The 25,497-nt window shown below is 51.1% G+C and overlaps 5 protein-coding genes across 5 annotated transcripts; 2 read left to right on the top strand and 3 right to left on the bottom strand.

Annotated features, from left to right (window-relative positions):
- Positions 1 to 1,133: 1,133 nt before the first annotated feature.
- Positions 1,134 to 3,352, bottom strand: EMWEY_00023080 (subtilase family serine protease, putative; the record flags this gene model as incomplete). The annotated part of the gene is made up of 6 exons (XM_013480753.1): positions 1,134 to 1,339; positions 1,640 to 1,779; positions 1,913 to 2,017; positions 2,203 to 2,447; positions 2,822 to 2,994; positions 3,196 to 3,352. 6 exons carry the CDS (start codon positions 3,350 to 3,352, stop codon positions 1,134 to 1,136), a joined length of 1,026 nt encoding a protein of 341 aa, XP_013336207.1.
- A 2,496-nt stretch (positions 3,353 to 5,848) lies between these two features.
- On the top strand, positions 5,849 to 8,390 carry EMWEY_00023070 (Conserved Plasmodium protein, related; the record flags this gene model as incomplete). Its single annotated transcript, XM_013480752.1, has 5 exons — positions 5,849 to 6,505; positions 6,778 to 7,087; positions 7,230 to 7,369; positions 7,641 to 7,844; positions 8,019 to 8,390. The coding sequence occupies 5 exons, from the start codon at positions 5,849 to 5,851 to the stop codon at positions 8,388 to 8,390; spliced, it is 1,683 nt and encodes a 560-aa protein (XP_013336206.1).
- A 1,034-nt stretch (positions 8,391 to 9,424) lies between these two features.
- On the bottom strand, positions 9,425 to 10,672 carry EMWEY_00023060 (serine protease inhibitor, putative; the record flags this gene model as incomplete). The annotated part of the gene is made up of 1 exon (XM_013480751.1): positions 9,425 to 10,672. The coding sequence occupies one exon, from the start codon at positions 10,670 to 10,672 to the stop codon at positions 9,425 to 9,427; it is 1,248 nt and encodes a 415-aa protein (XP_013336205.1).
- Positions 10,673 to 13,271: 2,599 nt separating this feature from the next.
- Positions 13,272 to 18,322, top strand: EMWEY_00023050 (hypothetical protein, conserved; the record flags this gene model as incomplete). The annotated part of the gene is made up of 13 exons (XM_013480750.1): positions 13,272 to 13,358; positions 13,794 to 14,000; positions 14,197 to 14,392; positions 14,674 to 14,789; positions 15,204 to 15,293; positions 15,459 to 15,501; positions 15,852 to 15,990; positions 16,286 to 16,397; positions 16,522 to 16,712; positions 16,891 to 17,042; positions 17,348 to 17,541; positions 17,872 to 18,007; positions 18,240 to 18,322. 13 exons carry the CDS (start codon positions 13,272 to 13,274, stop codon positions 18,320 to 18,322), a joined length of 1,746 nt encoding a protein of 581 aa, XP_013336204.1.
- Positions 18,323 to 19,367: 1,045 nt separating this feature from the next.
- On the bottom strand, positions 19,368 to 24,897 carry EMWEY_00023040 (hypothetical protein, conserved; the record flags this gene model as incomplete). Its single annotated transcript, XM_013480749.1, has 3 exons — positions 19,368 to 21,135; positions 21,358 to 23,056; positions 23,181 to 24,897. 3 exons carry the CDS (start codon positions 24,895 to 24,897, stop codon positions 19,368 to 19,370), a joined length of 5,184 nt encoding a protein of 1,727 aa, XP_013336203.1.
- Positions 24,898 to 25,497: the final 600 nt, after the last annotated feature.

Raw genomic sequence — 25,497 nt, 5'->3', positions numbered from 1 at the left:
GAGGATTATGTCAACTTGTGCACCCCCCGGCTCAAGTTTGCTACTCTTCAGGATGGTGTTGAGGCATTTCGGCAGTGCTTTTGCATGCACTTTGTACGTTATTATTAATGGGATTGTACAGAGCCGCAAGTCTGCGGTGGTGGCTATTGGCTGGCACATTGTTTTGGTCCCACACTCACATCGCTTGTTTTGGCAGTGGGCATCTTATATCACCTTCTTGTGAAGAGGTTTTGTGTCGTCTTCTTGAACTGCACTATCGCATGTGCGATGTAGTGACAAAATGCTTTTTGTGTTGACTGTGGGTGGCACGGGGCTGCGCAGTGCCCTTGTATGCTCGGGGCATTCTCCTATTAGCAGCGCGCCTTCCAAATGCTTAAGCTGGAAATACGTCCAAACGCTCAAGTGGTCTTGCATGCCTGCCGCATCGTTCATTAATGGCCCGAGCTGTCATTATTCCACGGCTTATCAAACTCAGCCACCTTTTCCATCTCTTGCATTGTGGCGTTGAACAGTTTGGGCGCACGCTTCATCACATTCGGCTGCGTCCCAATCGGTCTCGAATTTTGCAAGCCTGGTCGACTTTCTGCTCTTTTCTCCAATTGGCAAGAGTGTGAAGATGATGCGCGCAGTGGAATGACCCGAAATTGCTCATGGAGCAAACACTGACTATGCGGGAGGGGTCTCTTCTGCGCAATTTATAACCAATCGGTTTTACTACTTTCTCTTGAGGCGCACTCACCCACATTTGCATACACGCTTTTTCTAGTTCGAGCTGAATGCTTAATGGATTTGATGGGTGAACGAACGTGCATAAGCACGTTAACGGCATCATAGAACGTACAGGGCGGTTGTGCACAAGCCCCAGAGCAGCGGTAGGATGGCAGATGCAGCACGCTGATTTTCCCCTCCAGTAAAGTTGGGGTCGTACCCTCTCTCAGGTGTAGGGTATTCTGGCGTGAATGGGCCTGGCACAGTGTCAAAGTAGCTCATGGCGCGCCACATGCTGACTACTCCATTCGTTGCTAGGGCACCTGCAGAGAGTAGGTGAGAACCACCGGGTAAAGACGGCTCAGATTAACTTGGAATGGCATACTATACCCTCTTTATATCTTACGGCAAAGAAAATGCGCATATCACTCCTTTGCTGCTGCCGCCTCACCAGCTAAAGCTTTGGATCCCGTTACAGAGTACATGATGGCTCGCTCCACTTTTCTGCTTGCAGGTTCGTTACACTGCTGCCAGCCTACAGGACTGGATGCTTCGAAATAAGCCCACAGTGAGGCGGCCATTCCGGCAACTATGGGAGCAGCGAAGGAAGTTCCGTCGACGTATGTGTAGCCTGTAGCAGCGAAAACGTTGCGATGTGGTTCAACGCATTGCGGCAAAAATATTCAGCTGACTACTGCGCAGAGGGTGCTCCAGCCAGAACAATGTCAGCTAACAAACATCACCACGATTTTGATTGAAATTGTAAAAGCTACAGACTTATAGTCGTCTGACTGCCACCAACCTGTAAGCACAAAGTGGCCAAACGGCAGAGTGCACTTACAAGAAGTGCAGCGTCGGTTCCCTGAGTTCGCTCGGTAATTTGTCCCAGCGTATATTAACGTCCCAGGGGCAGCAACGTCAACACCCTCACTTCCGTAGTTGGAAAACGAAGCCCGGAAGCCAGCCACATCGCTCGCCATGACATTCACCAGCCCTCGTAGTCGGAACGCTCCAGGAGTGAAACTAAAACAAGTTAGAGCAGCAAACACTGCCCCAGGGACGTTTCCTTTTCTGCTAAAAATGCTAATGACAGCGATTAACCCCCTTAACGTCCCTAAAACCACGTTTTCGAGTGACAAAGTTGCTACCTCTGGGCCTGTATTTCACGCTTAGCGCGAGGTGACAATTGGTGACCTACTAGCACCCTTCGTGTTCATCAATGTTACAGCCCGAGTTCCCTGCTGCAGTGACTATCAGGTGGTCATGTTTGAGAGCTCTCACAAAGGCCTCGTATTCCGCGGCGACGAACCTGGAAAAATTCCGTAAAACGACCGTCGACAGAGATAGCATGGTGCTGCCATCCGCCGCAGAGAAATCCTAGCTGATGCCTTGTCATGCAGCTGCCGGTTTGATTTGACTGTGCAGTGTATTCGGCATCAGTCACATTGTATATGGAGTGTTAAATGGCAAACTAACTAGTTGGCGTTTGTTTACCCTGGGCCGCCGTACGAATGGTTTGAAACCCGAGCCTTCATCTTGACAGCATAGTCGAGAGCAGGAATAGTTGTAGACGTCCAAACACCCCTCCGGCTCCCCACTCGCAGGCACATTACAGTCGGATTTGAGAAGACTCCGCGACCTCCCCGGCCGTCATGTGCTCGTGCAGCCGCTACGGAGGTAACTAACGTTCCATGACCCGAATCATCCGTAAATGGGTGAGCGTTGTCTTCTACAAAATTCTGGGAAAACGCAGGGCAATACCATTCCATTAAAGAACTAAGCAATATCTGCGCAGAGCATGCCTTCATTCCCTCTTGGCCATTGCATACAAAACAGAAACGGAGGCTTCAATAGTTGAATAGATTGCATATTTTGCACTAGCTCCAGAGTCTAAGTTAGTTTGTCTGTGCACTGAGAAAAAATCTGTAGCCTTGCTTGTTACCCCCGTGGCAGCTCACAGCACATCATCGCGGAATCCTACGCAATGAGTCCCTTGTGACTCTACCTATACCGGTGCTATCGACGGAGAGCGAGGCACCCACCCCTACCATGCTTTCGTCATTTAACGCTTCCTTCGTTACTGTCTTAGCAGGGAGGTCCAGTATTTACCTACCCAACCAAAGCAGTCGTCAACATAACCATTTTCATCATCATCAACTCCATTTGTGCAGTCCTTCTCGCCAGGATTGTCCCAGAATATGCTACTAGCAACGTCGAAGTCGTCGATGAAGTCTTGGTGCAAGTAGCAACCAGTGTCCAACACAGCCAGTACCACGGGAATTGCTTCTGCAGCAAGCAAACGTGGGCAAATCCGTCATCCAAGCCATTTGGGGTTCATTGTTTGAGAACAATCCTAGGAGTCCCATATATTCCTCTCCTTTCATAGAGCGCGAATACACTACTTCCCCAAGTGCACGAATATGGAGTGTCTAGCCCTGCTGGACAGAGAATTCCAAACGTTTCAGAACCCTGTTGTGTGCTGCTTACTCGTGGCCGCTTCAAGTTTCTGCCAGACCTTGTCCGCCCCTACGGTAAAGTTTCCAAAGAATGAATGCAAGTACCATTGTCTCATTTGGAACGGGTCTCCAAGTAGGCCAGAAGGGGCCCGCAAAATCTGAGGAGAGGCTGAAATTTCGCTCGGCATTTTGTTCTGGTATTGGTGATTTGATTTCTTCTCATGATATCCTTGCCAGCGCAACTGTGAGGGTTTCAACCTCTGAATATCGACCTTGCGGTCTACAGACACTTCATCTACACACGTTACAGCAGATGCGATTATCTTTCCGAGGGCCTCCTTTGCTTCGTCGGAACCTTCACATAAGGATTCCGCAACTTTCCTAATGCTCTGCAAAAATCCTGGGGGCGGCAGGTGAGACTGCAGGTCAGAGGTGGACAGGACCAACAGAAGACGATGCACTGTTTCCAAATTCTGGCGTCCTCAAGCCAACTACAACTTTATATGTGCTGAAATGGGTGCGATTTACTGACAAATGCGAGTGTAATCATCACAGGGGCACAAGTTGATGGGGTTGGAACACGGTGTACACGCTACTAAAAAAACTAAAACAATAAAAAAACTAAAACGCCGTGTCAAAGATCTGCATCACTGGAAATAAGTAATGGGCGCTCACGTTGCTAATGCGCAATACATCTGTGTTTAGTGCTCCATAGTACGCTGCTCGCATGGATGGACCTTGTAAGAACCTAAGTCTAAGCCGATCCCGGCAGTTGGCCATACAGCCTGTGAGCGTCAAGCCTAGCCTGGCATGCAGGCCCAGAGCACGGGCGAAGAGCCATAGAGCCAGATGGCGTCCGTTAACTATGTTCCTGGTAGATTCTTCTTGCAAGTCGTTCGCTCCCACGCGATCTTGCATGTATACGCCACCCCGAAGCAACACTTTGCGCCCCTGCAAGGCGCTGTCTTTCTCCCCAAAAACTTGAAGAGGAACAGTTTCCCGAACACTATGAGCCTGCAAGACAGCCGGTACTTTTTGGGGCAGGGTCTTCAGGCACCCGGGGTTCCACGCAAGTATGAGCCTGGATGCCTTCTTTTCTCGACCTTCTGCCCGTGAGTCGGCAATATTCTGGAAAGAGTAAAACGAACGCAGGGTAGGACTTCGCTTCCATGGATAATTGCAACAGAGGCCAAGCAAACGTTAGTAATGGCGAACTGGTGGGGAGGGGAAAGGTTTCCATGACACGCCAGTAACTAACGGAAAAGGTGAATCTTGCCTCTCGGAATGTTTCTCGGTTCATGGATCCGAATAAAATGGCTCCTTTAGCGCCGCCATGTGGTTCGGAAGTGCTTGTACCGCACAGTTCCCTGCGGAATTCGGGGTTCTTGGGCAACCGTTGGCCCCGTTCCTGCAGGTAGAAGCTGGCGCAGAGGGAAGCACGGAGATGTTCCCTTCTTTGGGCTAGATCGTTCGGATGCCGCCCGTTTTGCTGAGCCGTTTCTAGAGGAAAGCTCTTTCTGCAAGAGAGTGAAATGATGATCAGAACTGCATTGAGGAATGCACTTTTCTTCACTCGAGAAATGTACATCCTCTCCCTCTACACACAGACGCAGGAAAGGCCCTCCTTTCCTGGTTAAAAAAGCGGACTAGTACAGTGTCAATTACTGTTATATTGTGTAAAGTAGTTAAAGCCCGTAGCTCTTTGTGGGTGCAGTACCACTGCATAATGATCCGAGGGTAAATCCGTGTGCTGAAGTGAATGCCGCGAAGGATAGTCAGTGCAAAACCACCGCAGTTTGATACATCCCGAACTCATTGGTTCATGCTTTCCTCAAGAAGTCATTCATAGCCGTTCGTTCATGCAAATTGTACTTTTGCTCCTAACGTGCTGACGTGGTGTCTAAAACTCTCGGTGGAGCAAGTGGTCCTAGTTGATTGTGCCTCGTTTCTGCAATGGGAAGTGTGAACGCCGGTCATAATTACTTCCGCGGCTCCTTCGCTGAGTGGGTGAAAAATGTGTATCTTGGCCTTTATTGGTTAAAGTACACTATTTACAAACATATTTGGACTCAGTTAATCATGTCTTGGAGTCAAACCGGAGCCTGGAGTGAGTGTTGCTATGAGTGAAGACACGTTACATGTGCTCGACGAATGCACAGATGCGTCGAGACAACCCAACTTGGTTGTACTTGAATACATGAAATAGTTTATACAGTGTTGTTATGGTTCTATTTCTCGATTAAGCAGCTGCTTAATCAAATATGGAAAGGTGGGGACAGACGGCTGACGACGACACCACACCAACCCCACCGCTGGCTGCAGCCCCCGTTTCTTGCAATAAGATAGATGTCCCAAGGTCTAGCAGATGAGCGTCCCATTCAAAAAGCCAATATTAGCTTGAAATTACCGTAGGGAGAAAGGCATCTTCGCCAGTTCCAGAGGGAAGACAATACCGCCGAAAGATGCGAGGATTCCCCTCTAAGGCACCCTATTGGACCGTTACAGATTTTTTTCGCATCGCCACCTCTATGAATCTGTTTTCGATTGCAGACCAGGTCATGACTCTTTAGGGCTCTTGAAGGTGCGCGTCTGCATGTACAGGCCGTCGGAGGGCCGAAGATCGGTGATAGCCTCCGGGATTGGCTGCTTGGCTGCTGAAACTTCTCTTCGCATTTGCAGGGACCATGGCTGGGGCCATGTGGTCTTCTGAGAGCGGGGGACGGCAGGCGTTGTTCAAGGAAAGGGGAGCAAATCACGCGCGGGCAGGTCCTCGCTGCCGTTCTGATTGCAAACCGTCCACGACGGTAGTGGGAATCAGCGGAGCTTGCCGCAAAAACGTCACTTCCAACGATCGGAAACGCGAATTGGACTTGACGGTGGATTACAGCGACAAGGAAAATGCATGCAGCAATGTAGGGTGCGGTGAAACCTCCACGCCAATCTCCAGAAGCAGTAGCAGCAGCTGCAATAGCAACGGCAGCAGGCCGCCGAAGCTTCAGCGACGGCTCAGTAGCAGGGTATCTGCTGCGCATAGCCTATCTAGTGCTCATCCTGCACGATACAGGAAAACAGATGATTCAGGGGGCGATGCCCCTAAGGTACACCGTGAGTTGCGGGGCCTCATTCTTGAAACGCCTTTAAAGAGCCGCCGAATGTCTGCATATTTCCCGGACTGGAGCCTCAATCAAAAGTTGGATTTGCTACTCAAGATGGGGATTGTAGCCACGACCAAGGTAAACGAGAGTGAGGAAGTTCATACTCTCAGCATCTGTGGTCAGTTCGCAGAAGAGAATCATTTGGCCATGCTGCAGGACAGTGACAGGGTTTCCTACTACAGAAAGGTCAGAATTATGTGCATGAATACCTCCACTTCCGGTCTTTTATTCTGTTGTCCTGTTTGTCGTCCATTGTGGAGCTGCTGTAGCTTATTCGCTCAAAACGGACAATGGCTAAATAGCTGCCCACGGCCGATGATACTTTTTAATTAACCTCAAACAAGCAGCAGAGACGTTCTTCGAGGACGCTTATTCCGTTGGTAGGATATAAGCATGGGCATGGTTTTGAGTGGGAGAAATGGGGAAGCCCGTCGTTTCTGTCTTCTTTGGATGTTCAGGCGATGAACTGGACAGGCGAAGCGAAGAGTGGCGGCAAGAAGCTCGTAGAAGGCCGTCGCGTTCTTGAAATAGGCACAGGCCCTATATGCTTGCTATCCATAAACGCAGTAAATGCAGGCGCCCAGCACGTTGTCGCTCTGGAGGCCTCCAGGCCTTCCCACTGCCGTGCAAAAAAGTTCGTTGAGGCCATAGGCATGAGCCACAAGATCGACATACTGCACGGATACTCGAAGCGTGTCCCTGCTGCCCTGTTCAAAAATCCAGAAGTTGTGATACACGAAATTATTGGCGACTTTGCTTCACAAGAGGGTGAGCTGTTGCTCAATTTCAACAAGATTCGTTCGAAAAATTCATCTTCAGAGGGGGTGGATAAATGGAGGGGATCCCTTCCAACTGGTTCCCAATCTAGGTCTGCAATGCATGTGCAGACGTTTTGTGGAATTTTCTTCAGGGGTCGCAGATGCGCTCCTCGATGTGCAAGAACGGACAGGTTCTATTCCACTGAGCATTCCATTTGGTGCCGAAACGCTCATTTGCCCTGCCAGCTTGCCGGAACCGGAGCACTTTCTCTATCCTGCTCACTCGTACGAAGTAAGCGCCCCCTCTGTACCTTTGTGTACTTCACAACTGTGCAGTCCCGAAATTCTCTCATCGCCTGCCCTCCCCTAAATATGGCCTTCCTCAGCCCTTTGCACCCGAGTGAACATTGTACTAGCTTGGTCGCTTTCGTGCCTCAAGTGTTGCAGGTGGCTCAGTGGATTGGTAGATTGGTTGCTATGCAAGCGACAAAAAGCTCCACCAGAGCACTAAGAAAAGCGTGCATAAATGTTTGATGCGTTATTTCGAATGCAAATGTTTGCAGGGCCGAAGTATACTTTCTCCGCGTCGTATTCTGTTACAGTCTGTCCGGCTGAACACAAGTCATTTGCTGCTTTGCGAAGATTTCCAGGCATTTGAGACGCTCAAATTTCAGGATCCTATGAAAGACCAGATGGAACAGAGAAGAGTACTGAACTTCGTCATCAGCAGACCTGGTTGTATGGCTGGTCTGCTCGCTGTTATCAAAGTGAGTACCAGACTACCTCCAACCTGAACAGGTCTGGCCGAGTCTTAAAGGCTGCAAAGAGCGACTTGCGTTGCCTGAGACGGGAATGTCCCCACATAAACGCGTCTACGCACCTGTAGCAAGCTAGCGGGAAGTATGTGTGCTGACAAGATTCACTTCCGGCGTTGTGTTCAGATTGAAATTTACCCGGGTGTGTTTTTCGGGACGTTCCGGAATGGGGAGACGGACTCGTGGTACACGTCATTGGTGCTGCTGCCGGAGGAGGTGAAAGTGGAGCCCGGAGATACCATTTGTGTAGAATCTTGCGCAGACATGCGGAATTATTCCAAAGTGCGCAGCTCCAAGCAGCCTCAGAAGTCGGGCTCTAAGACGGACTCACGCCCTGTTCTTGTCTCCAAGCCCACGTACTCGTTCACTGTCACAGTGTTCAAACCGTCTTTCAGCTTCCGCAGACCCTTTAAAAGTTTTTCGCCTATTATTGTTCCCTTCGAGGAGCAGGCGCCAGTCCTTTGTGGCGCTACCCGCAGGTACGCAGACAAACGGTAGCAGTCGTTTGTCAATGCTACGCTGTATCGATTTTTGGGATTGCTTACGAGCAGTTTGGTTTGCTTATTTGGTATTTTCCGTTTGCCAACAACTCCGTATGAATGATGTGTCATAGTTGTCCCCGTATGCGTACAAGTATTCGCAAAGCTTGAAGAGTTGAAACTGCAGAGGCTGCTGTGCCTTTCCGTACGGGAAGATCAGCGTTCTTCTCGAGAAAGGAGCCTTTCTCTAGTCAGGCGCGTCTTGCTAGGAGAGCGTCGACCCAATGTGGATGATTCGTGGGTGTGGAACATGCCCTTTTCCGCATCGTTCCTGTAGATATGTGGACACTTCGTCATGGATAACCCGGGGGTATTACGAGCAGGTTCCTCCATGTGTACTTCGCCGTGCACCTCATTTTGGCGCACTATACCGTACTGATGTCCGAATGCACTGCAGTAATATGCTAACTAGCCTATTTGGTTCCCATTAGAAGTCTCACATAGTATGCAGGTGGGCCGTGTGACAGATAGCGGCTCTAACAACACCTCCACCTAAACCAATACGATGCCTCCACCAGAGCGGCACATACTTCTGTGTGCAGCTACGGCAATTCTTACATACGCTACTATCTGTGCATGCCGTTTTTGGCAGCTGGCAATTCTGTTCCTTTGCAACAGCTACCCTACACTCCCCGCGCCGCAGGCAAGGGCACCGCACTAGTACGTCTACACGTGGCGAGCGCAACAAGGTTGGAATTACACCCGCTTCTGTGCGCTTAAAGGCTTAAATATTGTGGGCTCGACGTGTTCGCAGTTTCGGGCATGCAACGTGACATGCCTACGACACAAATCCAAGCCCGAACCTCTCAACAGGAAGTGTATTATAAAAAAGGCAGACATGTATTTACACTACATTACATTGTCCGCCACGTTGAGATGTACACAAGGCAAACTGTACGCCCCCATTGCCGACTGCATGCGGCATATGTCATATCAACGTGCCATACCACGTCAATATATAGGGATAGCCAACTTCCACCCCACACGGAGTATTTACTGCTGTGCAGCTGCAGGGTCCGCAACACGGCCGCTAAAAAGAATAAGATTGGTGTCCCCATCTACGAAGCGCAGCTGGAAGATGAAGGGTTTATCCACCGTAACGTGGATTGGTGTCTTTGGCATGGGCATGGCGCGCAACATCATGATCATTGCAGATGCAGCAGTGGCTTCTGTGCCTTCCTCGTTCACGTCGATATCTGCCTGATGCACAAAAGAAGAAACGAAGAGGTCTCGGTCTCCAGTGATGCCTGTGAAGTCGGCCTTTGCCATATCGAACATGTCCGTGGCTCCCAGCCTGCCGAAAATCTCTGTCAGGTCGACCTTGTTGTCATCTGCGGACAACTTGAACTTCGGCAAGGTCAAAAACAGTTCCTCTTCGAACGATCTGTCCATAGCTGAGCTCTCCATGTCTGCAAATGTTTTCTCCAGAATCTGGGGGTCACTGATCATCGATTTCTCGAAACTGGCAAGGTCCTCGGGCATCACGATATACAGGCGAAGACGAGGGTCTGTGTAAGGCAGCCCTACTGCCAACGCTTCTCTCTTCATAGATACCAAAAGAGGTGCCTTGTCCAGCTTCCCCTTCATGAACATCACCTGTTTAGGACCAGAGGGTGTGAAGAAGACACCCTGGCTTGTGGATGCACCTTCGAACTGCTGCAGCCATGGGGCTTTGAAGTACAGTGCATTCACCAATACAAGGCGCGTCTGTGCCCCGAGAGCGGAGGGGCTAATGAGGTTCTTAATGTGGTCGCGCGTGGTAGTAGCGACGAACGTATTGATTTTATCGGCGGCAGCTACGCCGTCTGAGAAGTCGAGAGTTTCTGCACTCTGCTTCTCCTTCTCCAACTCTTGCTTGAATTTGTTGAACTGCTTGTTGTCCTCCAGTCCAGGGTGAACGTAGAGGCGGTTTGCAACGTCGACGGCGACAGCACCATCTTTCTGCGGTGGCTGCATAAGCTCGGGGATGTCAAAGCTCTCCGTGGGACCAACGAGTGCATCCATCTGCTCCCGGGTTTCCCCCGCAGCACCCCTCTGTGCAGTGTGAAAAACGCTAAAAATACTAAATGGGGAAAATACGAAATTCGGCTTCGCCTCCAAGCTAGGTCCGGCAATTTCGCCATAGAGGCGCTCTGCCGTCGTGGTGGAAGGGTCCATTGCATAGACTGTGGAACCAAGCGAAATCGCAGATGCTATGGCAGCAGCCGGGCTAAGCCGAATTAGTTTACTTAAAAGTGCCATTTTGGGCTAACGGCGTCCGTCTCAGCCAACCGCAATAGAAACCCGCAACGGGAGAGGCTGCTATGCTCACGACCGGCTGCTGCCGTATATGACCAGAGAAAGTTGTGGCTCCAGAGCCGGGCAAGGAAAACAATTAAAAGGCGAAATAAACAAAAAGCAAGAAAAACTAAGTCAACTGTAGTTACAAAAAAGAAATGTTATCCAAAGTTCAGCGAGAACAACCGAAGCACCAGCGAACGCGTTCGCCTTGCTTTCTGTTGTGATGAGGCTCTCGCTCGTTGGCCTGTCGTGGGATCATGGCTCTCGGCTCACTGAGCGAAAACAGCAGCTGCATCGTCTCCTATGCAGACTATACAGTTTTAAATAGAATTAAGAAATAGTATATAGTAATGCGCACAATAGTAGCAGTATCTCGGGGACTGTAACCTGTGACAACAGGGCAGCTGGTTGCAAGATACCCAGGAAACCGATTGTCAAGTTTGCAATCGCAGCCGCATTAATAAGGCCGAGGGAATCGATTGACGAGTTAGTTCGTATAAAATGGTGTGTTTTCCATTTGCTGGGTTTTGAGTAGCCTCCCAGCTATGTGGCGGAAACTCGTGCAGAGCACGTGACTGGTTGGCGGCTCCTCGACATCCTAGGACTACCGCGAGCTGCAGTGGAGAGAAAACGCTAACGAAGAGGCTTCCATCGATAGAGCTGACTGTTTACCCCAGTCTTCTGTCTCCGTTCATTTTGAGCTCAGCGAGTACAGCCCCCGGAGGTGCTTGGGAGGAGCTGGCCTGGCGTGGGCAGCTAAGTACCTTGTTGCAACTGAAAGTGCAAAACAGCACCCCGAGCAATAATAAGCACGCCATTCTCACTGTACGTACAAACGCTGTAGCGGGTTGCTGAGAATTGTTGCTTGTGTTCCTTCAGTGTACTAGGGTCGGGTAAGGGTTCGTCAACCCACAACAGACAAATTTGTCAAGGTTGCACAGACTACGCTACTGACCCTCTTCAACATCCTACGCCTTCTAAAATGCAAGGAGTGGCTTCAGGGGGAGTGGATCATATTGTGGCGGTTGTGTGTCGCCTGACTGATCGCAAGAGCTTCTTTATTAGCCGTTACATTCAGCGCAGTGCTGTACGCAATTAATCCTCCATCGTCAAGCACCACATCCTGAAAAATGTGCGGTTATTTAGTCTACACAGGGATTTGTAATGAAGTTGTAATGGGAATTAATGATAACTTTCGGCACTGACTACTATTCAACGACCGTTGATAGCTGTGAGAAAGCACTAACAGAACAACCTGTTAAATGCGTCGAAACGCAGCTGAGACCCTTTCAGCCCACAGCGGGTTTCTGAACCCAGCAGAGACAGGAAGCCATCTTCCTATGCATGCAAAAAAAAAAAAGAACAGGCACTTTTACCTGAATCATCACCGGTCATGAATTAAAAGCGTCAAACGCTTTTTCCGTTAAAAACTGGAAGTACTAACAATCCGTTGAGACCCTTCAAATCCCACAAACTCTTTAGGATAGTGCGGTGACGAGTTGCCCTGGCATTGACTCGCGTCACACACGTTGCTCCTACTGCTTCGGTACGGTAACCCCACAAGCAAGCAGACACGGGGTACCTTGTATTCACTACACCAAAGGCAATTGCAAGCTATGTTTACTTACTCTCAGCTTGGCTCATGAGGACAACAATTACCAACTTGAAGCAGAACATGCTTCACATTTTGACGCAGTTGCCGGCTACAGAACTTTGCAGGCTTCCCACCTTAAACGCTCAATTTTCCGTTTTCTGCTCCATTTCACATTAGGCGTGAGCTGGAAAGAAAGGTCGTCTCGGGATGATGAAGAAAAATTCACCACTTTACTGCATTGCATTTTAGTACAGGCTGCCACGAAGGCGAGAGGTATCACCATACACATGCGAACTACTCAGCTTTCTAGAAGTCCTTTGAACGATCATTTCGCAGGATTAATTCTTAATTATACAATTTATGCTGTAAAAGATACGCACAATTTGTGAAGGTACGGCAGACAGCGACAGTGGTTAGAAATGGGGCCCCTCTCGTTAGAGCGTTTGATCCGTGGGGCATTTGGCTTGTCGGTGTTCGTCTTGAGCAAAAAATTGTGGCGTACTTCCAATGCCTTTATTTTCAGAGATTTCCTTCTTTCTAGGTGGTAGACAGAAGGGAAAATAGCCCTTACCTCCTTTAGAATACGCGTTGTGTCACCTCCGACACACCGGCTGAATCCCTTGGAAACTTGGCTGTTCCTGTCCTATGACTCATCATTATTCTCCGTGTTGCTATTCTTTGACACATTAATGGTATTTGCGGTCTGAAAAGGGAGTCAGGGCAAAGAAGTTCCGTGTCAAACGGCAATCACGGCAACAGCCACGAGCTCAGGCGCTGTGCAGCCAGCATCGCCGAGGGTAGTAGAAATAAGTACAAATTCGAATTAACGTTATTACACCGGCACTTACGAAGGTTGCGGCGGCGGATCAGCTGGGGCCCAGCGGGCACGACGCAGTGGCAGTCGGAGCAACTGCACTGACGCCATTCTCTCTATCGCCACACGTTAGACACACAGGCTGATTGATCATGATGGGAGTACCTCCTGCTGAGCGTCTTCTCGCGTTGGCGGTGGTTGTATGCGTGGGCCTCTTATCGCTTTTTTCCGCGGCAGAGGTAAGGAGGGTAGCAGAAGCTAGCCCTAGATGTTACCGTCAAGATATGATGGGAGACTAGCCGGTCCAGCTGCATAGCTTTTGTGCCATTTCAATTTCTTTTTGCAACAACTCAGTCACAGGAATGGACTCATATTTGTATTCCCCTTCAGCAACTGCAGCAACCGCAGCAACCACAGAAGTATCTTTTATGCCTTTTGATGTTGTTTTTGTAACGAAACAGCCAAAGGAATGGGCTCATATCTTCATTCCCCTTCAGAAATTCTCCCTCCAGCTTTGCCTTTCCCCTCTCATCTGCCCCATGACACCTACATTGTCTTGTCAACTCCCCTGCGCAGCTTTGTTTCGTCTTTCACAACGCACAAATTTTAGCTGTGTGGTTACCAGCGTTCACCAGTAACTGAATATCGGTGCGGCTGAGGTGATGTGCTCGCAGGCTAGCAGTCAGATGTCTTTGACAGGCTACAGGCCTCTGCAGTATAAAGCGGCGGCGAACTTCCCGTTGGGCCCCTGGGGCCGCGTTTATCTCCAGGGGGCCCCTTTGTGCACATGCGAAAAGTTGTTAGACGGCTTGGGAGGAGCGACTACACCTACCTCCCGATTCCTCTGCGTTTCAAGGGCAACGGCTATCAACTCCCAGCAGGTAAGCCCGATACATCTAGCATGGACATGTAGCTTAGTTGTGTCCTTTCCTTCTTGTTTGTATTTTGTGCGGACACGAACGTGAATGTGCAATTCTGTACGTCCCGCGTGTTGATTTTGCAAACGGCTGGCAATAGTAGCATCGCATGAAGCGAGTGCATATCATGCTTTGCAGTTTTCCTTGCTTTGTGCCGAAGGTGGAGAAGCTGTTGGGTATGTCGCATTTCGTGCTGCTGTTGCTGCCCCCGATAGGGGTTCCCCTGAACGCAGCAGCAGCAGAAGAAATAAAACAAATGGAGAAATTGCTGCTCGACAGACACAGCGCTGCTGCTTTTGCTTTTGCACGGGAGACAAAAGATGCAACAGCGTTGCTCGAGAGGCTGAATATTGATGGTAAGGAATAGCAGGCGTGCATCTCAGTATCTGTACGCGGATGTGTGAGAGCATGCAATTATTTTTACGTACTTAATGCAGTGTATCCTTAAATAGTGGAAAACGGATGCTGCTGCACACCTAGATAATGCGGACTGCTGGTCGTTACGTTTAACTGCTGCTAGTTGCTACGAGCTACTTCTCCTGCCACCGGTCCCCCATGCTCGAAATTCCGGCTGCTATTAGCTGTTGCTGCGCTTGCTGACTCCTGCCGCTCCCTCCTGTTGTTGGCGCCACCTCAGAGGAGTACGAGAACGCTCCCGCTAGGACACGTATGCTGCGGCCCTTCTTAACGGCACACAGCTCTTTGGTCACGGAGCTGCAACCAATCAAGTCTGTCAAGGGCGTGACGCTGACGGTTCGTCTGCTGCATTTGTCTTTGCGTGCACTTGGGCCTGCCTGTCGCTGCGAAGGCAGATCCAATAAACAGCGTCGGCCGGACGTAGAAATATCTGTTTATGCGTAGTAGTGATGATATGTTTGTATTTTCGGGCCAGAGGGTATACGCAATCAGGGTTAAGGGGTTTAAGTTTTGGCCCTCTGTGGGCAATGGACTATCATCATGGCTAGGTCAGTTATGCATGTATTTTTTATGGTGCGACTTATTGGCGCCGGTTTCACTTTGAGACGTGTTCATTGTAGCAACAGTATTGCATTTTGTTTGACCTGGTGGCTTACTTGTGAGGGATTTACGGTCTACATGTCGTGTACAAGTCGTGTTTCAATTTCTTTTGATGAACGAATTTATTTCTTGTTGCTTGTTTTTGTTCAGTCTTGGCTCAACGGGCAGTCTGGGCCAGAAGGCGCTGCCCCTCCAACAATTGTATTTGTGGCGCATCACGACGCCTTTGCTGCAGTTCCCGTGAGACATCCTACAATCGTTTAATCCGTGTCAGCTTTCCCTAGGGTAGGAAGTACATTTTCGAGCCGTGCCTAGTGTGCATGCCCCTCCAAGGTGCATGAGCATCCTCTTCACGTTATAAGGGTGACGACGATTCCAGAATCCCTTGTGCTTTCGTGTGCGCAGCATTTTGCGACAGGCGTCAGCACAAGCGCGAGTGGACTCATCAGTAAGAGCTGGGCGCCATTGCTTCTTGAAGGGCTCGTGTGTGCTCACGAATATGCGTGCATGTATACGCGCCATTACACTACAAACGGGTACTCCTGGTGTTCTTGATGGAGTATTCGTGCGTAGATGCATATGCACTTCGCACTGTTTGTATAAAGTTCCTCCGCACCATAGAGCAGGTGCTGAGAGAATGCCAGCGCTTACCTTCAACGCTGCAGACGAAGCTGCAAGCGCTTCAGAAACCACCGGCTCTTGTCGCAAGTGAATAGGTTTTTATTTTTTCGTTATCAAGAGGCTTTGTTAGAACGTTCTTAAATTTGATGCTCTGTATCTGGTGTCATTCGCATGCAGCTCTCATGTGGCTGGCTCGGGAACTGAAGAAAATTTACAAACAGGAACCTCTCAAGTACAGCGTTGCCTTCGTATTGGCGGATGCGAGCGCAATGAACTACGAGGGACTTGCGGAGTGGATTGGCCGCACAGACCCTAGGTGAGGTGTATTCAGTTGTGAAGGCAATTCACTCATGGGGCTGGGGTTCTACAGCATTTAAACTGGATGCTTGAGCAGCTGCGTCCTTACCTGTTGTTCTTTGCCTTGCAGCTGCACGAACACTGCATGCGCCCACATATGATGGTAGCAGCGCGTAGGCACCCGTGGCATTGATTCTCAGTGGGTTTTGGGTAGTTAAGTTCCACCATGCGATTTTTTTAATGCGGAGCGGAAGGCTCAAGTAAAGTAATCCTTCTGTCTGTATAATTCTGTCGTTTTTAATGTGGCACCGCAGACTGCTGAACGCCACGCGATACGTCCTATGTTTGGACAATCTGGCTTCTAGCTCTTTGAGCCTACACACTCCAAAAGCATACAAAGACCCCGAGGCCTCGCGTTTCTTACAGGTTCGTCTAGCAGTGAATAGTTGGCGATTGGCGCTATCTCAGGCTCGGTGCTTCCTGTGCAACTTGTTTTGAGTGTCTGTTCTGTACGTGCTGCTGCTGACGAATTGTTGGGTGCAAATTGTAGACTTTGGAGAAGGCTTTGAAGGAGGAAGGCGTACACATGAATACCCGCCCAAAGAAGATCGCTGCAGGGGACAAGGTGTTGTCTTTTTGGCCTCATGAACATTTCACAAGGGCGAAGCTCATTGCTGGCACACTCTCAGCAGAGCCTGAGCTCAAACACCTGTGGAATAGAAGCTCTCTGGCGGACGACAGGTAAAAGCAGCTAGTTGTTATAGATGAGCCGCTTGCTGTTGATTGTAGCCGATACTTCATGTAAGCATCGACAGATGGAAACTGGCACGGGCTTTTCTAAATTGTGGTGGCCTGCGCTCATCTTCTTCTGTTTTGCGTTGTGTGTTTGTCCGTTTCCCACTCCGTTGTGCTGCCACAGCCTAAGTAAAGACGCTCTTGTAAAGACTGTTCGGGGCCTTTCAGAAGGCACTGCACGATTTTTGGCCAACTCGAAGGACCACAAAACTCGCTTGACATTCAAGGGGGACGGAGAGGCTTTGAATGATTTCATCAGCTCATGGGTTCAGTTATGTAAAAAGACCCCCAGGCAAGCTGATGCTGACACAGATATACTTGCATGCATGCACAGGCATTATTGCATCCGTGAAGCACCAACGCGCTGTTTTACTGCAAATAGGTTCAAAGGCACATGTCGAAGCCCATGCATCCAGAAAGCGTTATTGCCGTATGAGAATGAATGTATTTGCTGTGCAGGATCGTACTTGTTCCTGTTTGGTCTTAGCACATTTTCACTGCCAAATGACCGCACAACTAGCTATCCAACTAGCTCTCCATCTTGCTGCTTGAGCGTTCGCTACATTTGTATCTGTGTCTAGATATATCCGTCATGCTGTGTGTGAACTTGTCTTACTTCAGGTTCTTCGCCTACAGAAATGTAGATGAATACATGGGTTCCTCCTCTGCAAACCGTGTGTTTTTGAGGTCCTTGGCTGATGAGATGGAAAACTCCGGATTGTCTACTGAAATGCACGAATTCGACGTAGACTTGGGCGGCTTCTCTTTCGCCTATGTACGGCTTGACAGCTGCTAGTTTTTCCCTACTTCTCCTGTGTTCGGATATTGATGCGGAGGCGGCAAAGTAAAAGCTACAAATAGCAGCAGTAGCTGCTTCCTTAGTTGATGACAATTGACACACTAGAATAGGCTTTGTCAACTGCGCGCGCTGCATCTACACCGTGAAGAGTGTAATGCGAACTGAATGGAATGTTCACGAGTTTCACCTCCACTAACTGTTTGTTTACCGTGTCTTTCTGCTACACCGGAGCCTGACAGGTATATGCTGCGTATGCGTAGTCTTGCCCAAAGTACTGCCTCTGTGTTGCTCGTTGTTTGCCTTCAGGAACCGCCTGTGACAATTGAAATAGCAGAGACGCGTTCTACTTTCTTCGACTGGCTTATTCTTCTTGGAGCTGCTGCATATTCCATTGCAATTTACTTGGCTATCCGTGGCGTCATGTCTACCAAGTTACTGGAGGGTGAGCCCCCATACACGGAGGCCAACATACATGTTGAGGACAACAGAAGTGTGCATGTACCTAGCGGGACATACGTAGAATGATACAAACATACATACGTACATACATACATATATGAGGAGTGATACAGATACTGACTGCGTGAGGTGAACAACGGTGGGGCTGCAGCAGGAGCCATTGCTTACTTACTCCGTCTTTTGGTGTCTCTCTCTTGCCTGTTTTTCCCTCTTAGGGGCATCCGCGTCCTTGAGCGCTGTCTCTCCCTTGAGCAGCCGAAATTCCCCTGGCTCTAATGAAGGGAAAGCGAAGATGTAGAAGTGTGATTAAAAGTGTGAATAGAATATTAAGCCTGTTGTTGCTTTTATTGACAAAGCTTTATTTGCATGTTAAGCACGTAACTTGCAGGGAGAGGGAATAAAGACTAGAAGTACGACGGATGCGTGTGAGTTAACCCCATGCATTTGATCTTCTCCTTCTCCCTCGCCCTCGCCTACCGTAAGAATACGCGCGGCTTGAGTATCGGATCTTCATTTTTGCCTCAATATCTTGGGCTTCTTTCCTCCACACCCTCCCCCTCCGCTTTCCCTCGATTTTGTTTTGCCGATATTGGAGCTTCCCTTGATCCAAAAAGTGGCAAACCGTCGAGCTTCCGCATGCAAGGAGCGCACCGAGGCGTGCTGCTTCCTCTTTAGTTTGCAGCGAATAGCACAGTGCTTAGATGTAAAGAATTGTGCTTTCGCTGTAACTGCCAACTTCTTTTACTTCTTATGCCACTAATTATTCTACAGCTGTCGGCAGTGTCGCTTCAATATATCTTTCTTTTCCCACCCTTCAGACTCTCGCATTAATATAGAGCCTCCCCTGCAAGTGCAGCAGCAGCTGATAGGGTACAACAACAAGACAGCAGAGGCTGCAGACGCAACACTCATAAATTACCTCCCTTGTTTTATTCGTCGTCTCCTTTTACTGACTTGTCCTCTAACCCTCTGTTTCCCACCCTAGGACTCGAAACCGTAAAACCCTAAACCCTTAACCCTAGGTAGTTCGTCAAAAGGCCCCCTTAGGGGTATGCAAAGAGGCAACAAGTAAAAGAGCATAAAAAGAATTAAGAGAGCAAATGCTAAGCGGCTGCCACATTTTCATTGAAGAGCCGCAGCAGCATCTGCTGCAGGGAGCAGCAGCAGCAACACTCGCTGCTCTGACACCTGCAGCAGCATGAGCAGCACCAGCAGCAGTTGGTGCTGCTCTCCCCTGAAGCAGTGCTACTGCCGTGGCACTGCGCCGCCCCGTTCCATCCAAGCTAGTGCATGAATTGCACGCATGTACTAGCTTGCATGCAGATAGCAGCAGGTAAGCAGGCCTAGCCTTCGAGAGCTGCGAGGATGACCTCTAATCGAGCTTGAGGGTCGAGATAAGTTACCTTGTTTCTCCCCCCGCTTCTTGCTGCTTTGCTTCTGCTTGCTGCTTTCTGCTGCTGCTGCCTCTGCTGCTGCTGCTTCTCTGATGCACGCTCCAGCAACGACTGCCGCAGCTCGTCTCCGCAGTGCAGCAAAGTATCCACTGAAGCAAAAGAGAAGATACCCAATTGATTATAACTTTCTAGTGTCCCCATTATGTCTGTCTCTTCTTCAGGGAAGGTGAGGCCCCATGGACCTGCTGCTGCTGCTGTTGTTGTTGTTGCTTCTGTTGCTCCTGCTGCTCCGGTTGCGTCGTCCCCAGCTGCAACGGCTTCTGAGCAGTACATGCAGCTCGTGCTGTTCGCATCATCCGCGTCAACGATCTCCACAGAGTCGGTAGGCGATGTAGGGAGGTCAACGGAGCTTAATTGCTGCTGGTGTTGCTTACCGCTTCCTGCTGCTGTAGCTGCCGCTAAGCTGCTGACGGCCAGGGAAGTAAGTCTCTGGGCGACCAGAACTGCCCTTTGGGCCCCCTCTGCGGCTCTTTGCATGCGTCTGCGGGAGGTGAGCCGCTGCTGCAGCGCGAGGGCCTGAAGGCGCCTGCACTGCAGCAGCGCAGCAGCAGATCCGTTGTCTAGACACCGCAGAGCCCCTGGTAGATCCCCGTGCTGCAGCAATGCAACAGCCCCTAGTGTAAGCTCTCCTACGAGGTCACATGCAGATTCAGCAGCAGGAGAAGGGACAGGTGACAGACATAAGGGAGCCATCTTGCCTACAGCAGCAGCAGCAAACGTGCATGCATCCGTGCTGCAGGAAGACGAAGGGCCCCCTCTCTCTGCCTTCCCCTCCATGTTCAAACTGCATGCTGCTTGGTCCCCTGCATCTGCTAGGGGCCCTCCAGCCACTTCTATCCACTTGAGGGCCCTTGCTGCAGCAAGGTAGGCCTTTAAAATGCTGCGTATGTGCTGCATGCGCTGTCTCCTGATCTCCTGTGGGTCAGCGGCAGCAGCAGCAGCACCGGCCCCCGAAGACAGGGCCCCCCCCAGGGGCCCCTCCTCTCTCCATGCCATAAGCTTACAATAAAGCAGATCTAATGCATGCAAAGGGGCGACTAATATGTCTCCTGCTTGTATATTTAAAAGCGACAGCAGCTGCAGCTGCTGCCCTTTGCTGCCGCGCTGCAGTCGCCATGCTGGCAGCAGCGGGGCCTCCGCTAGTCCCCACGGCAGCTCAAGAGGCTTCTCTAAAGGAGGAATAACAAAGTGCTGCAGCAGCAGCTCCTGCTGCTGCCACCGCTGCTGCTGCTCACAAACACTCTCCGTCCAAGGTGGCACTTCGTATGGCAATAATATGCCTGCTGCTGCTGTTGCTGCTGCTGCTGATGTTGCTGCTGGTGTTGGTGTGGCTAATTCTACTACTGCTGCATCTGCATCTCCTGATGCATCTGCATCTGATGCAGCAGCAGCTGCTACTGCTGCCGACACGGAAAGTTTCCCGTCCCCTGAGGTATCTCCCACTGCTCCAGCAGCAGCAGCAGGTGCTGCTGCTGCTGCTAGTGCATGCAAGTGACGCAGATAAGGATGGGTGCGCATAACAATATGGAGACAGTTAAGTGCTGCTTCAAGAGGAGGAGACACCTGCTCCTTGTGTGGCCCCACACCATCTAACACAAGACCCACAAAGCGGCGGTCTACTTGTATACAGAGGGCCCCCTTAAGGATAGCTATTAGTCTGCGGCAACAGACAGCAGCAGTAGCAGCAGCAGCAGCAGCAGCAAACATACACAACACAAACTATACACCGCAGCAACAGCAACAACAGCAGCAGAACTGCATACTCTGTAGCTAACAGCACACAGGCAGCAAACAATGCAAAGGAACAGCAGCTACACCAGCAACAGCAGCTGCTGCATCAGAAGCAGCAGCAGCAGCAACAACAACAGGATGACTATACCTTTGTATCAGTGCTTCCCTTGGGGGTTTAGACAATTCAACAAAAGAAACTAGGTTTCTCCATGTGTCTGCTGCATCATCATCGGGTGTACATGCACCTTTGCTGCGCTGCTGCTGCTGCTGTTGCTGCCTGCCTGCAGCAGCACCACCACTACTACCACCACGACCCGACGACTTAGCAGCAGCATCCTTAAGGGCATCCTCTATAAGGCTCTCTGCTGCTGCTCGTGCTGCAGCAGCATCCTCCCCGTCCCTCCATACAGCAATACATACATCAGGAGCAGCAGCAGCTGACGCTGCATTTGCTGCAGCAGCTCTTGCTGCAGCTGACGTTGCAGATGAACCAGTAGCAGCTGTTGCAGCATCAGCAGCAGGACCATCCCCTTGCGCGAAGGGGCCCCGGGGGCCCCCTTCCCGTCGCCGCAGCAGCAGCCGCTGCAGTTGCTTCTTTGACAGCGACCATAAGTCATAAATACTAAGACGTACAAGCGGCTGCAGCGGCGTGTCTCCTTGATCTGCTGCTGCTGCTGCTGCTGCAGGTGCTGCTGCTGCTGATGTTGCTGCTGCTGTTGTTGCAGCTCCTGCTGCAGGGGCTGTGGTAGGGAGAGCCTGCATGAGTCCCTCTATATGTGTTGCTTCTCTTAATGTCTCTTCTTCTGCTGCAGCAAAACAAGAAGCTAAAGCAGCAAGATTAATTAATTCTTTGCTGCAGCAGCCACGGGGTGTAACGACAACGAATACACCAGGAGGGGAGCATGCTGTATCCTCATTAGCACGGAGACGACGCTTCTTCTTTTCTCTTCCTGCTGCTGCTACACCTGCTGCTGCCCCGGCTGCATCTGCTGTTGTTCCCGCGGTAGCTGAGGCAGCTAGCGTTGTTACGGGCTGCCCAGCTGCAGCAGCTGCAGCAGCAGCACACGATCGTGCTGCAGCAGACAGCAGCTGATGAAGAGCAGCAGCAGCATCGTCATGCCCTCCTATCTCTGCAGCAGACACGGGCCTAAAAGCTACAGGCCATGTCTCCCTTAAGAACAGCAAATCTAATCCCCCTCCAGCCACCTGCTGCTGCTGCTGCTGCTGCAGCTGCTGTACCTGCTGCTGCTGTTGCTGCATTTGCTGCTGCTGCTGATCCCACTGAACTAACTTGTTCTCCTTTTCTGCCTCTCCCTCGTCTTGCTGCATGTGCTCTTCCTGCTGCTCAACTTTTGTCTTAATCTCTTCCTTGTGCTGCAAGTGCTGCTGCTGCTGCTGTTGTTGCTGCTGCTCGTGCTGCTGGTCAACTTGCATTGCATCTTCTGCTGGCTGTGACTTAACACGGTCCTCTGGGAGGTCCTTTTCCTCTTGGTGCTGCTGCTGCTGTTGCTGCTGGTGCTGTTCGTTCTTCTGTTGTTGTTGTTGCTGCTGGTGGTGCTGTTCCTGCAGCAGCTGCTGCCGCTGCTGCAGCACACCATTAAGAGCTTGGTTAACGATAGCAGCAAGAGGCTGGCAGCTGCGGTGATGCAAAGGAGAGAATCTTGCTGCTGCAGCATCAAGAGACACCCCAAGGGCCTCTAGTACCTGTGACTCACTGATAGTTGCTTCTCCGTCTGCTGCTGCTGCTGCTGCTTCTCCTGCTGCCCCTGCTGCAGTAGAATCAGAGGGGGCCAGACACCCCGTTACTGTCCATCGGGCTCGCCGCCGACACCGAGTTGTCAATACACCTGAACGAACACACCCCACATGCGAAGCAGCAGCTGCAGCTGCAGTAGCAGCAACACGACAGCAGCAGCAACACGACAGCAGCAGCAACACCACAGCAGCAGCAGCAGCAAGTGGGCTATTTACCTGCTGCCTCGATAGCAGCACGAAGAGCTGCTTCTGATGTAAAGACAAAGGGCCCCGATAGATATACACTAGGAGCACCTCTGCATGCACCCCAGCAGGAGGGCCCCTCAGGTGCTGCTGCTAGCAGCTGCTGGAGATATGTAGAGGGGGAGGGGGTGTCAGCAGCAGCAGCAGCAGCAGAAGCAGCAACAGAAGGAAGCAGCAAAGAACAAAGCCTATCTAACCATTGGCGACTTGCTGCTGCTGCTGCATGCTGCTCCTGCAACAAGCGCAAACGCTCCTGTTGCTCCTGCTGAAGCTGCTGCTGCTGTCGCTGCTGCTGCTGTTGCCGCTGCTGCTGCTGCTGCCGACGCAAACTCTCTGCGTCCTGCTGCTGCTTCGACGACTGGTGCGGCGCCTTAGAAGAAGCCCCTCGGGAGGATGTCTTGCTGCTGCTGCCGCTGCTGCTGCTGCTACTGCTGCTGCTGCTGCTGCTGTTTGCAGGCGAGCGAATAGAACCTGTACTAGCTCTCGCTTTCCTGTCCCGAGGAGAAGCTCGCGTTGCTGCTGGTGCTGCTGTTGCTGCTGCTGCTGCCTTGCGTTGCCCCCCAAAGATTTGGCTCCAAGGGCCAGTAAGCTCCCGACTATTCCCTCCGCGACGTCCTTGCCTCTCTTGGGGTACCTCCTTTTGCTGCTCCTGCTGCTCCTTCTGCTGCTGCTGTTTTTGCTGCTGCTGTTGTTTTTGCTGCTGCTGTTGTTTTTGCTGCTGCTGCTGTTGCTCCTGCTGCTCCTCCTGGCCATCGTCGTCAACATCTATAGTCTCAACACTCGCAGAATCAGCAACAGGAGGAAGTCGCTTTTGACCTTTACCAGACCTCTCGGAGCTCTCAGCAGCAGCTGCTGCAGCTGCTGCCGCAGCAGCAGCAGCAGCAGCAGCAGCAGATGCCTTTCTGGCCTGCATGAGCCTGCGGCTTCTCTTGGGGCCCGTTGGCTCGTCTTCAACAGCAGCATCTGCAGTAGCTGCAGGTGCAGCAGCTGCAGCAGAAGCACCATCGTGTCTGCTGCTTCTTGGCGAAGCTGCAGCAGGAGCAGCAGCAGCAGCAGGAGCAGCAGATGCAGCAGACACATCCACCATGCGGCTTTTCCTCTTACCCCTTGGAGGGGTTGATATTACAACATCGCATGCATCGGACAGCACAATCCCCTCTTCCTGCTGCTGCTGCTGCTGCTGCTGTTGCTGCTGTTGCTGCTGTTGCTGCTGTTGTTGCTGTTGCTGTTTCGTGCGTTTCTTGGCTGGCTTCTTAGGGGAGGGAGGCGGCGGGCAGGAGGGAAAGAAATGATGAAGGGCCCGCTGCTGCAGCTGCTGCCCCTTTGTTGCTGTTGCTGTTCCTGTTGCTGCTGTTGCTGCTGCCGACTGCCGCCGTTCCCGCTGCGTCTCCTCATTGCTGGTACTCCCACCCTCTGCTGCGTCATTGTCTTGCTCTCCTGCTGCTGCTGTTGCTGCATCAGCAGCAGCAGCAGGTGCTGCAGCAGCAGCATCAGCAGCAGGCTGGGTGTCTCCATCCCCCTCTGGAGCTACTGCTGCAGCAGCAGGAGGAGAGGCATCTGCGTCTTGTATTTCTGGTTGTGCTGTTGCTGCTGATGTTGCTGCTGCTGTTGTTGCTTCTTCTTCTGTTTCTGCTGCTGCTGCTGGCTGCTGCGTTGCTGCTGCTTCTGCTGCGGGCTCGGTGGTGCTCATTATCCCCTCCACTTTATTCGCAAGACAAGTGGCTGCTGCTGCTGCTGTTGCTGCTGCTGTTGCTGCTGCCGCTGCTTCCGTTGCTGCAGAAGATATATAAATGAAAGAGAGGAAAGGTACTGGGAATAAGCACACCGAGGCTTGCTGCTGCTGCAGCAGCAGCAGCAGCAGGTGTAGCTCTGTGGCTTGTGCTGCTTCTCGTTGTGCCTACAGTGCAACAGCAGCAGAACGGGGCTGGCAATCACTTCATTGCTGTTTGCTGCTGCTGTTGCTGTTGCTGTTGCTGCTTGTCCTGCTGCTGTTGCTGCTGGTGTTATTGCTGCTGGTGTTGCATATATGCGCAACGAACAACAGGGAGCCTTGTAGCCGTTCCCCCTGTTATAGCTTCTGCTGCTTCTGCTGCTGCTGCTGCTGCAGCAGCAGCCCCAGCAGCAGCAGCAAGAGCAAGACCAACGGAGGCAGCAGCAGCAGCAAAAGCAGCAGGTTGGGTCCTCTCCTTGGTATCAGACCGTGTGTGGGGTGTTTTAGCTTTTCTCTGCTGCTGCTGCTGCTCCTTGCTGCAGTCTTCTGCTGCAGCAGCAAAAGCCCTAAACCCTAAAC

Source organism: Eimeria maxima, genomic scaffold, assembly GCF_000499605.1.
Source record: "Eimeria maxima Weybridge genomic scaffold, Emw_scaff229, whole genome shotgun sequence".
Lineage (NCBI taxonomy): Eukaryota > Apicomplexa > Conoidasida > Eucoccidiorida > Eimeriidae > Eimeria > Eimeria maxima.
This window is presented reverse-complemented; position numbering and strand designations above follow the sequence as displayed.